Source organism: Ictalurus punctatus, chromosome 17, assembly GCF_001660625.3.
Source record: "Ictalurus punctatus breed USDA103 chromosome 17, Coco_2.0, whole genome shotgun sequence".
NCBI lineage: Eukaryota > Metazoa > Chordata > Actinopteri > Siluriformes > Ictaluridae > Ictalurus > Ictalurus punctatus.
This window is the reverse complement of record NC_030432.2, coordinates 9,647,126-9,665,663: the sequence shown is the minus strand read 5'-3', so window position 1 is coordinate 9,665,663 and position 18,538 is coordinate 9,647,126. Positions and strand designations below refer to the sequence as shown.

At 39.8% G+C, this 18,538-nt stretch overlaps 1 protein-coding gene across 2 annotated transcripts in view; it reads left to right on the top strand.

Annotated features, from left to right (window-relative positions):
- The first annotated feature begins 4,046 nt into the window (after positions 1 to 4,046).
- Positions 4,047 to 18,538, top strand: part of ulk2 (unc-51 like autophagy activating kinase 2) — a 37,217-nt gene continuing 22,725 nt past the window's right edge. For both annotated transcript variants that reach the window (XM_017490285.3, XM_017490284.3), the window contains exons 1-3: positions 4,047 to 5,125; positions 10,745 to 10,837; positions 10,959 to 11,000. In XM_017490285.3, the coding sequence (XP_017345774.1) occupies positions 5,036 to 5,125; positions 10,745 to 10,837; positions 10,959 to 11,000 (225 nt within the window). In that variant the 5' untranslated portion in view covers positions 4,047 to 5,035. The remainder of the gene's footprint in view (positions 5,126 to 10,744; positions 10,838 to 10,958; positions 11,001 to 18,538) is intronic.

Here is an 18,538-nt window from a genome sequence, read left to right as displayed (position 1 = left end):
ACACAAGGCGGTGTACACTCTGAACAGGGTGTCAAATCATCACATGGCACAATCACACATACACACACCCATTCATACACTACGGACACTTTGGATACGCCAGTCAGCCTACCATGCATGTCTTTGGACTAGGGGAGGAAACCGGAGTAGCCTGAGGAAACTCCTGAAGCATGGGGAGAACATGCAAACTCACACACACACACAGGACTGTGGCGGGAATCGAACCCGCAACCCTGGAGGTGTGAGGCGAATGTGTTAACCACCAAGCCCCTGTGCACCCACACTTATTTATTTATTTATTTATTTATTTATTTATTTATTTATTTTCTGTTTGTTTGTTTGTTTGTTTGAGCTATTTTTCAACATTCAAGGCCATAATTTAAAAATCATGTGCTTTGAATTACACCATTTCATTACACATTATACTTTATTCAGTATTATACAAATACGCTTTTGACTGATACGTTGATATCTTTTTTCTTATTCATAATACAATATAGTTTTAGGCTTCCAGATAACGTGTATTTCCAATTAAAATTATTTAGTGCTACAGGGCGCACAGTGGCTTAGTCGTTTGCAAGTTCGCTTCACACTGCCAGGGTTGGGGGTTTGATTCTTGCCGCTGCCCTTTGGTGTGTGCGGAGTTTGCATGTTCTCCCCGTGCTGCGGGGGTTTCCTCTTGGTACTCCTGTTTCGTCCCCCAGTTAAGACATGCATGGTAGGCTGACTGGCATGTCCAGAGTGTCTTTAGTGTATGAATGGGTGTGTGATTGTGCCCTGTGATGGATTGGCACCCCGTACAGGGTCCTTGATGGTCCCTGGGATAGGCTCCAGGTTCACTGTGACCCTGTAGGATAAGCAGTATAGAAAATGGATGGATGGATTGAATGCTTTTTTAAATGTACCCCCTCTGTCTATAGCTGTAATATTTATGTTCATAGACTGATGTTAGCTGCTGGAGCTTGCAAATATCACTATAATGTTACTTCATACTTATTTATTTGTTCTATATGTTGTATTTTCCCCCACTAGGCTAACACTCTGTTTCACTGTTGAAATGCTGTCCAGAGCTCAAATCGAACACCCTTTAAATGGAATGTAAAATAGGCCCACAAATCTACAAAGTGACACAAATTACAATTATGATTAAGTAATTTTTTCAGGGAAAATATGGGTTGTTGGTATTTATCTGTGCAGCAGAATCTTTTGTTTTTGTAGTAGGTGTGTTTCCGTATACTAATTTTTATAGTCATGAATTGTTGGCCTTGTGTTATTGTGTTCAAAAATTATTTCTGTGGTGCTGTTCTGTCATTGAAGGTTTTTTTTAAAAAATCCCAGCATGCTTTGCAGACATTATACTTAAGTTCAAGTGTATTGTCATGTGCACAAGCAAAGTGTACAATACGCAGTGAAATATTTAATTAGACACATTATCTGCACGAGTACTGAGCACCACAGTATTAAGATAAATTGTACAGTTAGAAGGTTTTTTTTTTGGTGTTTGGATGATAACAGTCATGTACCGCTTCAAAAGACCTCAGTCAAAAAAAGCTACATGATTCTGCAAAAATACTACAATATACAGCGATAGTGATATACAGTATACACTTATATACAGTCCCCTCAAAAACTATTGGAACAGCAAGGCCAATTTATTTATTTAATTATTTATTTTTAGCTGTAGACTGATGAAATTTGAGTTGAGATCAAAAGATGAATATAAGAAGAGAGTTTAGAATTTCAGCTTTTATTCCCTGGTGTTTATATGTAAATGTTTTAAACAATATAGAACATAGCACATTTTGTATCAGACCACCCAATTTTTAGGCGAGCAAAAATATTGGAACATGCGACTGCTGTTTCTTTTTACCCAAGTGTGTCCTGTTAGATTGTTTGTTTAAATGATAAATAGCTCTGAACATCTACTCTTGGTTTTAGCCTTCAGTTTCATCTGTGAAGACGGCATTCGTTATTAAAAAGGATAAGACAACATGAAGATCAGAGAGCTATCTATGGGAGAAATGCAAACTATTTTGAAGCTGAGAAAAGAGGGGAAAATCAACCAGAGGCATTGGACAAACATCGGGCATAGCCAGTACAACAATTTGGAATGTCCTGAAAAAGCAAGAAGCCACTGGTGTACTGAGCAACAGACACCACATGGGTCAGCCAAGGAAAACAACAGCTTATGACAAACATTGTGAGAGCTGTGAAGAAAACCCCCCAAAACAACAGTCAGTGACACCATCAACAACCTCCACAGGGAAGTTGAAGGTATCACAGGGAAGGTGAAGGTATCACAATCCACCGTTTGAAGAGCAAAAATATAGAGGCCATATCACAAGATGCAATAGTTTAACAATAGAGTAGATACATTACTGTGTATGCTATATATTCTTATATATTATAGTTTAAAATGTAGTATATGTATACTAAGTGTAGGGTTTTTTTTTTCTTTTCCATTTTTGGTGAAATGTGTAACACTATCGTTTGTAGTGCTGACTTCATGTGCTTACACACCCTCAGTGTTGTCAGGTACCCTACCCTTAAATAGTGGTCAAATATATATTTAGTCTACTGAGAATGTCACATGAAAAAATGTCCTTCGGAAAAAATCCAGCCCAGTTTGATTAGCTATCATCTGCCAAACCACAAGATGAGCTGGTCAATCTGGTAGACTATCTTTGCAAAATGGTAGAAAGGATACTGATTCTGAATTACAGCTAGTATAGTTATACTTAGTAAAGCAAATAAGATCTCACAAGATCTCAAGTAATATCGAAGCTGGAGAACAACTCACCAGCTGATAAAGATGGTCTACCGGCTTGATCTACTCGGCCTGTGTTTTGACAGCTGACAGCTGGTCAGATCAAGCTGGACTTCATGGATTTGACAGTAATTTACATTTTACATTTATTCACTTAGCAGACGCTTTTATCCAAAGCGACTTACAAATGAGAAAGTAATTGTGTGTATAATAATAAGGATTATATTATTATAAATTCAAGGCGCGTGAATTCACCGTACTATTTTCACCATCTGCTGCAGTATAAATATCCACCAGCAGGTGGAGCACACGACGCATTCACCTGGTTTACTGCATCGGCGAATTGTACCTCGATCGAAAGCAGTCAATGAAGCGTTTTCAGATTCATTCACCCACCCAGTTCATTCATTCATTCATTCATTCATTCACACACTCACTGATCTACACATTATATAAGCGCTCTATAAATACGAAACACTTACTGGCTTAATATTTAAGATTTTACAATCAAGCTGTGCACCACTGAAATCCTGACGTATGCTAATATTAAGTTATTTCAACCATATTAAACCCAGATATAAATATCTACATACAAGTCTCTCCATGTATCTCTCTTAATGACAGGGAATTTTCACATCAGGTGTGTATATCAAATATATCTGCAGTCTTGATAACAATAAGACTACATAATAATAGTCTTAATAAGATAAGATCAGATAAGATAAAATTTAATTGATCCCACACTGGCACACTGGGGAAATTCCCTCATTAGAGCACAAGAAAGAAAGAAAGAAAGAAAGAAAGAAAGAAAGATATATATATATATATATATATATATATATATATATATATATATATATATATATATATATATATATATATATATATATATAAATATATATATATATATTAGGAATAGAAAAATAAGGATAATAGTAGTAAAAAATAATAATAATGGTCATATGTACACTATATGTGTACCTTAATGTATGTACGAATAAGAATATGAATATATACAGAGGAGTAACACAGTAACACCTCGTTTATATACAGATAAGTGACAAATTGAATATTGCACAGTTCACAGTAGAGGGTGAGCAACAAATAGTAATAATACTAACACTAACAACAACAGCAACAATATTATTATTATTACTACTATTATTCATATTAAAATTAACAACTCGAGCACTATTGTTGGTGGCGGAAGGCGACGCGTAGGCGCACAGCGGCTCGCGGATGAACACTTTATTATGATGTAGGGCAGCTCTGCAGTTACGTCAAGTCTCGCGCACAGGAAGAGTCTGTCAGTGTGGTGATGCTGGGAAACCGAGAAACATCAACAGGCTGATAATAATGCCTTCTTTAGTTTCTTTATTGTCTGCTCAAGGAAAAGCGCTTGGTTAAAAATAGATAAGAATAATCTTGTCTCGAGAGGACTGACGAAACTGAAAAAAAAAACCCCGAGCTGAATAAACACCTAGCCAGTTGTGTGTGTGTGTGTGTGTGTGTGTGTATTGAAGAGCATCAGCGTTTGTTTGTTTGTTTGTTTGTTCCTGGAACTCTGCAGATTTCGGATTATAATCGATTAAATTTGCATCGCATCTTGTTGTTCTGACGGCAGACCGTGAATTTATCCGGTGGGCTTGCTTGGTCTGTCGAGCATTATTATTATTATTACATTTCATCTTCAATATCGCGTATGCGTTTGTCTTGTCCGTTGTATTATTTTGACCTTTGGACGGTGGATGAATCCTTCACCATGGGCTTCACACTGAGCCTGAGCTCCAGCACTGACTCACAGCTCTTCGCACTGATTTTGACCGGCGATAAACTCCTCTGACACCATGTAGCTCGACGTATTTGACGACTACCTCCAACGGAAAACACAAAGCGGTGGTTAGCTGAGTGCTAACTGGGTCAGAAAATGACAGCTTAGGCCAACCAGTGGGAAGCAGCTAGCGCCTTCAGCTCTCCATCTATTATTACTGCAGTCTGAGCTTCTAGATAACGCCTGCTCACAAAGGATTGGGTTGTTGTCAAGGACCTTTTATATATAAATATATCTATTTCACATAAGACTAGCCAGCTAACTGCTCTGCTTGAGCTAGATACTCGAACGTTATCTGCACTAGTATGCGAACTCGGTAGGTTCTGGGTAACAGGAATGACACCGTGTTCAGCTTCCTGTGCTTTTGCTTAGCCAGTGCTTAAAACTCTGCTTCAGCCCTCCTCGTCCATTGCTCTGTATTAACACACTGGACAGACATGGAGACGGTTGGAGACTTCGAGTACAGCCGGAAAGACCTGATAGGACACGGAGCTTTCGCGGTCGTCTTCAAGGGGAGACATAAAAAGGTAAGTGAATGAAGCTCATGTCTGTTTTCTCTTCCTCTTCCTCCTCTTCCTCCTCTTCCTCAGGGTCTGCAGTCAGCAGCATCTCTCTCCATTAACGCTATTATGGCTGGATGGCGAATAAACTGGGTTTAAGTACAATACGCGTTTGTTATAACCAGTGTATAAACAGATTATGGCTGAATTCAGCAGAAGAAATGTGTGGGTTTGTTTATGTATGTATGTATTTATTTATTTATATTTTTCTTCCTCTCACTTGTGTGTCCAGTTAGTGTAGAGACACCTGCATCATTCATTCATAAAAACAGCTCCACTGAGAGGGGGGGCTGAGGCTAAAAAAGAACCACACATTTAATACATTATATAATATTAATAATGTTCTTGACATGTGACTAGATGGTTACTCAGATGTTAGATCAGTAACAACGTTTTACTCAACTAATGCCTCTGTGTGTGTATGTGTGTGTGTGTGTGTGTGTGTGTGTGTGTGTGTGTGTGTGAGGAGTCAATCATTGCTTTAAAGCTGATCTGTCAGCGTGTGCTTGTGATCAGTTGGGCAAATCTGTGCGTTTTGTTCCTTGTATTGTGAGGTACGTTACTCTGTAAGTTGGACTAGGGTTGGTCCGATTTGATCATGAGGATCAGTATCAGTATCGAGGCCGGTGCTGGACAAATATTGGATCTTTCTGTTGCCACTAAGTTGTGACTGCGACTAGAAAAAGTGACCTGGTTACTTTTTCCTGATAACTCAGTAATGTATGGCGTTACATTTTAAACGTATGTAATGTGATTACAGTTACTGATGTCAATAAAATTACGTTACTCGCGTTACAAATTTATTGTTAAGAAAACTATACTAAGTAAAATGCATTTTTACAATAAATCAGATTTTGCTCCAAAGATTTTTTTCTTTAGCTTAGAATAATTCTTCACTCGGAGCGGTTCGTCACTACGTAACTGAACGTCAGTAAAAGAAGACATTGGTGTTGGAATTCTGTATCTTCAGTGAACTGAGGCGAGACCAATCAGACAGCGTTTACAAGAAAATACATGGACATACTCGTGTCTTATTGGCTGACGGGTGTCAATTCTGCCAAATGCTCGCTCACAGTCAGTGTGAGGAAAAAATGGATATACACTAGTTTTTATTTTTTAACCAGTAAAGGGGTTGAAACTGAAACACTAACATCCTCTCATGCTGAGCAGGAAAACAAGGTGTGTAAATGTCTATATGAGTTCCCGTTTACGTGGACATATGAGCAGCGCATAAGGACAGATAATATACTCGGCCTGACAGTGTAGTAGCTAAACCAATACAATGTTAACCTAACTGCGCCTCCACTTGGTTAGTGACACCAAACTAGCATAGTTAGAAACTAGAAAAGTTTTATATTTTATCGGTCTGGTAGTCCTACAAACAGTGACAACACCTGAGGGAAGTTTTATGATAAATCCGACTTTTTCTGATCATGTCATACATTGACACATGCTAAAATACTTCCACTGCATGGAAGAACTTGAGTGTCCTACACAGAGCCCTGACCTCGACCCCACTGAACACCTTCAGGATGACCTGGAACACCGACTGCGCTCAACGTCAGTGCCTGATCTCACTAATGCTCTTTTGGGTGAATGAGCGCAAATTCCAACAGCCATGCTCCAAAATCTAGTGGAAAGCCTTTCCAGAAGAGTGGAGCTTAATATAACAGGAACGGGATGATTAACAAACACATATGATTGTCGTGGTCAGGTTTCCGAAAAACATTTTGGTCATATAGTGTTCATGAATGTCTGTGAACACATGTGCTCACTATTACACAGCACAGATCTTGCACTTGGACACAGGACACTCTTTGTCCTCGTGCATGTCACCATTGCACCTGTAATGTTTTGCGCAAGTTGAGGCTCAGTGTCTGTGTCTGTTTTGACACTGTAATGTGAGCAATAGTGGTGTGTATTTCATCAGACGGTCATGAATAGGACCGGAATAAATGAACGAACGTGCATGACTCGTATCGTAACGATTAAGAAGGGTGTGATAAAGCTTTGACATTTTTTGTTTTTTTGTTTAGTGAGATAATTGCAGTTATGCTTCTGTGATTAGTCGTTATTTTAGTCCCAATAGTTCCCACTGCAATTCCACAGCAGCCACAACCATTTTGCTGGAAGAAGAACTGTCAGAGCTGTTCGCAATATTTGTTGAATTGTGTAGATGAGGGGACTGAATCCCCAATCGAAGGCCTTGTTTACACTAGTGTGTTTTTGTTTTAAAACGCATAACTGTTGCTATGGTTACGCCTGTCATCTACACTACTCCGGTGTTTTCGTCCCTCAAAAACGGAGACTTTTGGAAACGCCGAAGACCCCGTTTTAGTTTGAAAACTCCATTTTAGTTTGAAAACAGACCAAAACAGTTAGTATTGAAAACTAAGGTGTGGCTCCGCTCACATTCGCCCCTTGATTGGGTGTTCTGGATCATTGTGTATCCTTCCCTGATTCGTCAAGCCCCTACCATATGACCATTACGCTACCTTGGTCGTATACACAACAACTAGGAGACTGAACCGCAGTCTCTGAGACAAAACCGTACTGGTTTTGTCATCATTCTTAGCAGCCATTGTGCAGTTAAATTCTGTTATAATACTGCAGCTGCCTACCTGCGCAAGAGGGGAGCTACGATTAGAGCAATCGGCAACAAATCTCATTTCAAGCAGCGTAAACCCTACATGGAACTCCGGTTTGTTGTGCCTGCCGGTGACTAGCAACCAACTACTTGTTTACACTTGTATGCACATGCCCAGTGTGCATAAATGGTCATGTGACATGCGTATTCGGTCATGTAGTGTGGACAGAGATCGTTTTTGAAACACAGCGGGAATGCCAGTGTGTCATTTCTAAACGCCGTTTTACCACGAAAATGCACGAGTGTAAACAGGGCCTGAGAGATTTACTGCACTTTGGTGCTGCTTTAAGTTCTTGATGAACTGGATTTGTAACTGAATTATGCAAGATTAGGCCATGATTAGGCCAAGTCAACAGGTATGAAGAAGAAACCTGACACTCGTTTGGGTCATGGCCAGTTGTACCCTTAAAAAAAATCTCACTAGCTGAAAAAGAAAAGACGTACTAGGTGAGCCGTTTATTTTGTCAGAATTGTGTTTCAGACGGAGTACAATTTCCCCTAGTTTATGCCTGTAACATGACCGAAGCACACTACTAATGAGGAGGATTGTGCACAGAAAATGGATTATTATTATTATACATTTGCACTGTAATGAAAAACCTATGTCAGGGTCGATCCTGAACCAGGCCAGGAGTGTGACTGATTCACCATCATCAGCTGATCATTGCACCTTTTGGAAAGCATGATTGATGTTCTTTCTCTTGGACTTTCTCTTGATTTCCTCTGTAGTTCGCTCGCTCATATAGTTTTACACAATGAGAGAGAAAATGGCCGATAGATTCCCTTGTACATTTAACTGAGTAATTATTTAGATAGCCTGTACTATCGCAGCAGTGATCTAATTTACACACTTGTCTATGATTTGTTGTTGGTGTTGTACTGGATGTTAGGGTTGCGTTTAAGCTGAAGCTTGGGCGAGGTTAAATGAGCCCTTTGCTAGATTAAATGAACTGTAAATGATTTGACCCAAAAAAAAGCTCTTTCTGCTGAGAAGGCTGAGTGTGGTGTGTATAGAAATGGCCTGCCTATGCCTTTTTTTGCTTCCATGCTTTGCTGAGCAGCCTTTCATTGAAATGATCTGACTGATGTCATTCTTGCGTGCAGGCAATGACCCAGGAACATCACACAGGAACATCACACAGGAACATCTCACATTAATGTCTTCTATTCATAGATTTCCACTCAGCTGTTGCTCTGCTTTGGTCACGCAATTCTTGCCTCAGTTTCCTTCCTGGGCTAAATGTATCTCCAAAAACGGACTAAAATCAGTTTCTAACCCAGCGCTGTTGCAATTCCAAATCTGCCAGAACATACGGTGTGAATGAATTTTTTATGAGTACAGCTTGGACAGTAGTGCTGGATGTAATTCAAATCATATTAATGCACTTATTTTAATACATTAGTGTTTTTATAATAACGGCTAATTCACAGGAGCATTGTATTGCATTGTAGACGCAGCAAATAATAAGTCTGTCATTGCTGTTCTTTAACAAAACAAAATGTAAATGTATAATAGTTGATTTGGTGATGTTTTCTGTAAGGAAATATTTGTTTGCCATTTAGGGAAGGAGTCTCCAGTGTCAGAGCTTTTGTAACAGTAAATTTTCCACAAACACTTGCCAGGTGTAAATGTAACTGTAATTGGTTAAGAAGTATAATGTGTCATTGATTTAATAAATTAAAAATTGTAATCCTCAGGAAGTTGCCGTGGTATTAGTAGAATAAAAGCCTTCAGGGCATGGTTTGGGTTTTGGCTCGCGGCACTACGGCGCGTTCTTCTGTTGTCGTCATGTTTGTTTACATTGCCACATGTGCTTTGTTTTGACTCTGGTCTTGTCACCTTCCATGTCTTGTCAGTGGTTGCCTCCCTCCCGTGTCTTCATTACTCTCACCTGTTTTCAGTTTGCCCTTTGATTAGTTCGTGTATTTAATTAAACCTTCGTATTTCTTTGTGTACAGCAAAGAGTATCGTTGAGCGTTTGCCTGCCTGACTTTACTGAGCCAGTCTAGTTCTGTCTCCTAGTTCCTTAACCCTGATATTGTTGTTCGTTGATCACCTGACCTTAGCTTGTTTACTGCTTACGATATCGACTCGATATCATTTTGGAATTATTTCACCAGATTTTCTAATAAAATGCTTAACTGCAGTTTAGTCCTCAATCTTCTCACACCAGACACATTATTGATTGTTGATTATTTTCCTATAACAGCATGCCCCCCTTAATGGAGTGTAATCTGCATGGGTTAAAGTGCCATTCAGAATAACATTAGTGCTGGGCAAAAGTTTAGAAACACTCATTCTTTATTTGAATTTTTTCCCCCCACATTTTAGAAGAATAATAAAGTCATCAAAACTCTGGAGTAACACATTTGAAAATAATTTAATATTTTAGCATCTTCAGAGTAGACCCCCTTTTTACCTAGAATTTCCAGAAATGTATTCTTGGTATTTTCTCGATCGATTTCTTGAGGAATTTCCCTGAGATGCCTTTTTAAACAGTATTAAAGGAGTTCACACCTACGCTGGACTCTTACTGGCTGCTTATCAGAATATTTCACTCCGAGTCGTCCGTTTAAAAAAAGTCTTCTTTTTTTTTGTAAATAAAATGTTAGTTTTCTAATGAAAGAAATGAATATGTCCACACGATCATATTTCTGTATTATATTTCTAACACCGATTTCAAACATTTACTCATACACCTTCAGATCAAATCATGAGAAACATTTCAGTCGAGTGTCTCTAAATGTTTGAGCGGTAGTGTATAACAGGCCTCACTGAAGGACTTGTGAGTGTAGTTTGCCTGTGTGAATGAAAAAAAAGCTTAAATGAAATAATCTGCTCCATGTGATTGTTTCACTTAGTGTTTGTTTTCATTTCCTGTTAAGCACAGAAGTGTAATCAACGGCTGTCTCTCTTTTTCATATCAATCCGTTGTCAGAAGACAGATTGGGAGGTGGCCATCAAGAGCATTAACAAGAAGAACCTCTCCAAGTCTCAGATTCTGCTTGGGAAGGAGATAAAAATTTTGAAGGTGAGCTGCAGTTCGAGGTTACGTTACAGTCTCATCGTGTTCAGACTGTCCTGATCAGCGTTTTTTGAAAAGCTCAACTGCTCGGGTTTCTTACAGACGATCTCTGATTTCTTCCCTCTAGGAACTGCAGCATGAGAACATCGTGGCGCTCTATGATGTCCAGGTAGGCAAACATCACATTTCAGGTTGTTTTGCTGTTCATTTACATTTCTGCACATCTGTATAAAGGTGGCTACTAAGTTTCGCAACGCCTCTCTTGTGTGCTAAAAGCTGTCTCTCCTCTCTGAATCACTCTGTATACATGGGCAGCAGTAATCTAATTATTGACCTTATTCCGAATAAGACAATCAGTACGTTTACATGGACAACAATAATCCAATATTAACCCGATTAAGACAATACTCTGATTAAGAAACTACCATGTAAACAGCGACTTCTGATTGCCTTAATCCAACAATATTGTCTTATTTAGAATAAGGTCAATGATTAGATTATTGCTGTCCATGTAAATGTAGTCAGTGTTGTGTTTAAGGTGTTTACATGAGTCACTTTTAGAATATTCCTTTCATGTTCCCGTTTTACATGTTATAGAACATAGATCGTTTAACGTCACACGTCATTACGTCACCGCGCCACGCCGTCCGACGTCCCTCTAGAATTTCACGTATCAGCGTATAGTTCGTCTTCGTTATGGAACCATCTAAGTTTTGGGTGTTTCATTTTTAATTTTACGGAAGCTTCAAGTGCAGTTAATTATTTGTGATGCTATACGTGCAAAGAGACGACCGCTGAAGCCGTGGACTGCGTCCCAAACCGCGTACTTACCTACTATATAGGAGCTGAGATACATATATTTCCCCTCATATATAGCAGGTAAGTACCTGGTTTTGGACGCAGCCGTGCTCTCTTGTTTGCCGTCAAACGGTTGAGCACTGCCGTGTGTGATCGTGTCCTATCGCAAAATGTGGTGAAAACTCCCACACGATGTTAATAGTGTGATTAAGGTGTGTACATGTCTGTAACGCACGTCGATAATGCGACTAAAACGGGAATACTCCACACGTCTTAATTCGATTTGTGTTTACTTCGAAATCGCTGTTTACATGCTAGTTTCTTAATCAGAGTATTATCTTAATTGGGTTAATATCGGATCATTGTTGTCCATGTAAACGTACTGACTTTGAATAACCAGAATGATACCACAGCACTGTTGAATCCTCGAATCTGTAGGTGTGGATTTATAAAACAGCTCTGACAGTAGTTCCAGCTGTAATATAAATGATGGGTTTGTACGGTATTAAAATACGCTATTGTTTCCATAGTAACTGCTCATTCACATGGACTTGTATGGCGGATGCTGCATGTACTCTAAGTCTAATAATAACCAGATAAAATGGGGTTATTTCCAAATAACCTGTTTGTGTGTATATTTGGAAGGAGTCTCCAGTGTTACAGACAAAACATTTCCCAACACAGGAGATTGTTTTTAATTTGCAGTCCATCATTATCATGACTACCAACTCGTGTTTTTATTGTCTTATTAACTTTCTCTCTCTCTCGAGAGAGAGAGAGAAGACAGGGAACAACTGTTTATAGCTGCCGTAACATAACTTATAACAGGAACGCACTTGTCTCGAGGACGTTCCAAAGCACAATTTGTTGTTTTTTAATAAATAAAAAGTACAATCATTGGCAGATTGATGTGGTGTAAGAGGAATAAAACACTGCAGTTAAAGAAAAAGGATCAACTTCGGCGTGGTAGCAGTAACTCATCACATCCCACCCCGGCGTGGATTATTTTCCTATAACAGCATGCCATGTTGTGTTTTACTGCTTACATAGTGACCAACAACCTTAGGATCATCTTACATGATACACCCTGGCTTCTCCTGACCTACATTTAAAGATGTTTGGATGATAATGAATGCATTAATGACTGTTATGAAAGGACAATTCTACATACAGCAAATAAGGAAGACATTTTTATCCCTGGGGTCCTGTTTTTTTTTTTTAAATACCTTAAACAAAAGTCATTACTCGAAGGCTGAAAATAAGATTATACAATATACACCAGTTTATTATATTATTAGCAAGTGCCAAAGGTCAACCAATTCCATTAACTAGTTAACTAGCAACATTTCCCTAGCAGTACCCTCACTCCCCTTCAGCTGCTCCACAATTAATTATTCTAGAAATGTTTAGGTTTTTTGTGGTATGGTGTAGGATGGATGTGGATATGTGTCGCTCAGCTGGCTCTAAGCCTCAGCTGAAAGATTCATGTGTGCACCGACGTCTACGACTAGATGAATACGAGTGGATGCTGAGCAGCAGCCCAGGGTATAAAAGCCAGCACTGTGGGTTTAATTGGGCTCATCTGGATTCAGTAGCATGATGTCTTCTGGCTTTGAGAAGAAAATAGAGCCAGATTTCCACACACACACACACACACACACACACACTCAGGAGAGGAAAGTTGTTCCCTGCTCATCCAACATAACGTCCTTTATGTAACACTCCCACTCCCGAACAGCAGTGCTGACAAACAGTGGCCCTTAAGCTATGCTTTTCGTCCTTTAAAGTAAGCATCAATCTTGTATTCCTCCATTAGGAAGACTTCCAAAACCCCTTTTGAAAGTTGCTGGAAGGCAGATTTTGTTTTGGCGTGAGAAATAGCGTGGCTGTGACGTGTTCTTGCCGTGCCAGCTGAATGGTTTTAACGCTTTTCCTCCACATTGGAAATGGAGAAGTGGGGCTCCTGCAACGGCTCGCAGCAGTTCATTAGTTGTTTGTCAGGATGCCACGTGCTGTGATATTCGGCCGGGAGCTATAAATACACATGCTCGGTCAACTGACAGATGCTGTTAAAAGAGCAGTGTCGGTTAGTACGAGTAAATAACGAGCACTGATTGTTTTATTGAAAGCAATCGTTTCATGGGAAATACTAACCAGCGGTGTAATACATACTGCAAATTCTTTTTGCAGTCTTGGTTTATTTAAACCTGCATTCGAATGCATTATATTAAGTTTTAGTATTTGATGCACAAAGGCAAAGGTGTAATACTGGTGACCAGGGAAGCACCAGGAAGTCTCACTGTGCTTTGAAAGAGCTCTGTTATGTCCGTTCTTTGCTACGGATTTGTTCAGAGCTCATTTATGCCATGATTTATTGTATGACCCCTGTTATTGAGAGATCAGGATTAACCTTCTTCTCCTCCCAGAGATGCTTTATTAAAGGTCTCCATCTTATTGCGCATTATTTGCCTTTTAGATTCGACTAATGTAAGCCACTTGTCCGTTTATATTCGAGTGTGAACACCAAGCCTGCTCCAGAGTTCCTGAAATCAACGTATTTCTGTTATTAGGCAGTGTGAAGGAGCAGCTATAATAATGGTTAAGTCTAAGTGAATATGCAACCAAAAAAAACCCAAACACATTTCTATATCTATGATTCAGGTTAGCTCAGAGTTGAGATTTAAGAGCTAATGGTACCGTTCTCTGCTCAGGTTTTTTTTTTTTTTTTCTGAATGGAGCTGTCTGTGTAGCAGACTTAATTATAGCCCTGTAGTAAGAGCTGTATAGCTCCTATCAAAGCTCTGCATGGTGTGGAGGGTGCTTGATGTTCTGTAATAACAGGAACAGGGCACTGACTTCCTATATTAAGCCTACATATTCCTCCTAATAGCTATGTTTTTGTGTCTGAACCCCATAATGTGTGGATGGACTGTTCACCTCACAGGAATACTGTGTGATTGATTAAAGCAGTGATCGAGATGAACTAACGACACACGGGACTGATAAAGCAGGAGGGTTCTAAGGATAAGGATAGAAAGCGAGAGGATCAAATTTAGTTTATTGTGTATTCGAACAGTCGCTGTCATCCTATCGACTCATCAAACCAGAACCTGAAGTTCCTGTGTTGTGGAACACAATGTCTCGTGTGTATGGGCCTGCCTTGTTATTTTCTCTCCAGTTCTTGGAAAGCAGTGGGAGGGGTTTGTATGAACAAACACGCTGTGGGGTGGGGGAAAAAAATAAGGAGCAGGAGGGGCTTGTGCTTTTCAGGAATGTTACAAAGCCACATAGTTTAACACGATCTGATGTCGGTCATGTCATGCCTTTATCTCTTTGTTGTGATTCCTTCCCTGAAACTGCTTGCTGAGAATCACAGTGTAGGCTGTGTGTGTGTGTGTGTGTGTATATATGTATGTGTATGTGTGTGCCTGTGTGTATATATATATATATATATATATATATATATATATATATATATATGTGTGAGTGTGTGTGTGTGTGTGTGTGTGTATATATCTATGTGTGTGTGTGTGTGGGTATATGTGTGTGTATATGTGTTTATTGGCTCCATGTGGGAAGGTGAGATGAAGGCACAGGGTTTGAGATGTGTATGTGTGTGTATAAGCATGAAAGATCTAGTCCTAGCTCAGTTCAGCTGTACCTGCTGCTTGTATTGTGGTCAACAGCTCATCTTGTGAATTCATCCAAACTTTAAGCTCAAAGGTTCTTTCCTTTATGATGTTCTAAAAGTTTTATAACTAGAAGTTATGTTTATGTATATTACAGCGCTCAAATCCGATTGATCCAAAGGTGTTGAGTAATGTTCTACAACAACATGGGAACAGCAGTACTGTTGGCTGTAATTCAAACACGTTATCGTTTCTGTAGGAACAACTCGTTCACAGGGACTTGGATACACCACAGTAACGTGCACACACTTAAAAAAACCCCTGCAAAACACCCAATGGTGACATTTTTCTGAAAGGAGATTTCCACCACAGCAGAGTCTTCAGGACAGATGGTTTCTCAGCAACTTGACAAGCTGCATTTTTCTTTTGTCTTCCTAAATTATTGGCTAAAAATAAAGAATCTTCTCTACTTCTGTGGATGTTAATACAAACATTAAAAAGCACATTGGCAGATTGCTGCTGTATAAAGGTACGTTCTCACACAGCGATTTAATCGCTGCAAGTTGCCAGTTACTGCACTACGAAGTAGCCAGTAGGCGTTCCTACTACTGGTTGCCATAGTAACATGTATCAGTGGGTGGTGCAATTGGCATTCCACTTTTAACAACAAACCAGTTTTCTTGTAGCTAAAATGAAACATTCTGGATGGAGAGCGTTTGTATATCACATACGCCAGTGCAGGTCTCCAGATGGCGACTAAAACGGTCGCCAATGTGACTAACTTCTTAATTTTGCGACCATGTTTTTTCTGCCAGTGGCCACCGTTACCCACAGACAAAATTTAAAAACAAATTAAACAGAAATGACCATACATCTTGTTGTGTTTGGCTACTGAACTGTGATCTCCTCTTGCGCCTGCGTCTACCTGCCGTATCGCGTGCACTCCTGTATGGTTTCCAATAAATAAACTCTGCACTCTTGTTCTGCAGTGGTTGAAGTGTCCGCTGTATAGATGAACAGAAACAGGTGTAACGTCATGTTTATCGGGTTAAAAAGTTGGAAGTGTTAACTTTATTAAAGGTGTTTAATTTAGTTTGATGTGGTTTAGTTCGTTGAAGTTATCCATTATATGTAGGCTAGCTAACTGCGTAGTTAACTAACGGTAGCGAGCTGACAAGAAAATGAAACGCGCAAATGAAAAATCTCCTCATTCCCTGCCCGTCCAAACCCTGCCTCCTCTACATCAGATGCCGATGATGTTAAGACCAACTCGACCAGTGAAAGTTCTCAAGTGACATTTGAGCCATGCGAGCCCGTTTCAATCGGTGTGCAATCTTTTACAGATGATGACAGCCAAGGAAAATGTACTACACCTTTTGTGCTTAAGCAGGACAAGATATTGCTGGTAAAACAGAGTTCATTACGGGTTCGAGTCATTTTATAAAAGAACCTGTGAAGAAGCATGGTGACAGTAAAAAACAGAAGAACGCCAGGGATTGTGTCATTGCTAGTTCTGCCCCTCGTGCCACCCCAATCGTGAAAGCAGTGCAGCGTGCTAGTGATAAAGTCGCAGAGAAAGAGATGAGGGAATTGAAAATAAAGTTCAATGCAGCCTACATGACTCTGAGCCTGAATAAGCAGGAAACAACTAATTGTACATAGTTGAATAAAAAGTGAAAAAAAGGAACAATTAACTGGACATTTATGTATTTACAGTAATATGATTCAATATGATATACTGAACATTGCACAATTTGTTTATGTAAAGAATACATTGTGTAAACTATGGGAGGCAGAGTAAACAAAAGCGACAGTACAGAGGGGAAAGAAAAGGCAGTGTGAGGTAGCCGTTTAACAATGATGTCATCATATGTCATATGACATCAATATTTTTTGGCTCCTGAAAATTTGATTTGGCGCCTAAATATTTTGGGTTTAGGAGTCAATGTCTCCTAGATTTTTTTTTTTTTTTTTGCCTGGAACCCTGCAGTGTTTATATGCATCATTTCCTACGAGATGAAGGAGAAGCAGTGTGTGATTTTTGATATCGCGGCCATCTATCTGCCCGGAAGCGCAAGCGACGGACTGGCTGGGGTCCATGAAACAGTTCGGACTCGCAGGCAGCATGGCGAATCATGGATCACGTGCGCTCTTCTGTCTTCACTTCCTATTGGCAGTTGCCGCACCAAGTCGCTCCAAATTTGCATAAAGTGAAACTTTTCTCAGCTTTGTCGTACCACTGGACATGCCCACATCTAGTCGCCAGCAGTCGCTGATGCTCATGTCACCGGAAGTCGCCAGCTCTCCATGAAAATGAACAGTCTCCGCTCACTTTGTCGCTGCGAGTAGATGTATGTGTGAATGCACCTTAATAGAAATAAAACGCTTTGGGACTGTTCTTGGAAAATACCATTTGGGGGTGGAAACAGTGACTCTACTTCAGGCTGCATCTAAGTACTCAACAAAACGTTTTTATTCCTTACATCTGCCCTCACTCTTAGTAACACACTATATGGCCAAAAGTAAGTGGACACCTGACCATCACATCCATATGTGGGCCTTCCACAAAGTTAGAAGCACACAATTGTCTAGTTGTCTTTGGATGCTGTAGCAATACAATTTCCCTTCTCTGGAACTAAGAGGCACAAGCCTGTTCCAGCACAACAGTGCGCCTGTACACAAAGCGAGGTCCATGAAGACATGGTGTCCTGCACAGCACCCTGAACTCAACCCCACGGAACAGCTTTGGGATGAACTGGAGTGCTGACTGCACCTCAGACCTTCTCACCCAACACCAGTGCCTGACCTCTCTAATGTTCTTGTGGATGAAAGTGGGCAAATCCCCACAGCCATGCTCTGAAATCTAGTGGAAAGCCTTCCCAGAACTCTGGAGGTTATTAAAACAGCAAAGTCTCAACCAACACTAGATTAATGCCAATGGTTTTGCAATGGGATATTCAACAAGCACATATGAGTGGACATTGATCAAAAAAAGATTATGTCTCGAAAAGCTTCCAAGTTTGTGGTTTTTACACAAACTTGTACTGCAAATGTGTGAGAAAATACAATGCATTTGGCTTGGTTTGTTGATCCTCACCTTACAATTATCTAAGAGATTATAAGGGTACAGGAAATGAACTGGTCTATTCTGTATATCAGATGGAGGTTCCTGCAGTCTTGTTTGTTTATGTAATAATACTGTAGCTCCTACCACTTTGAGTCCTAGTCACACATTATTTATTAGGCAGGGTACCAAGAGCAGTCTCTTGCCAGTTTAAAT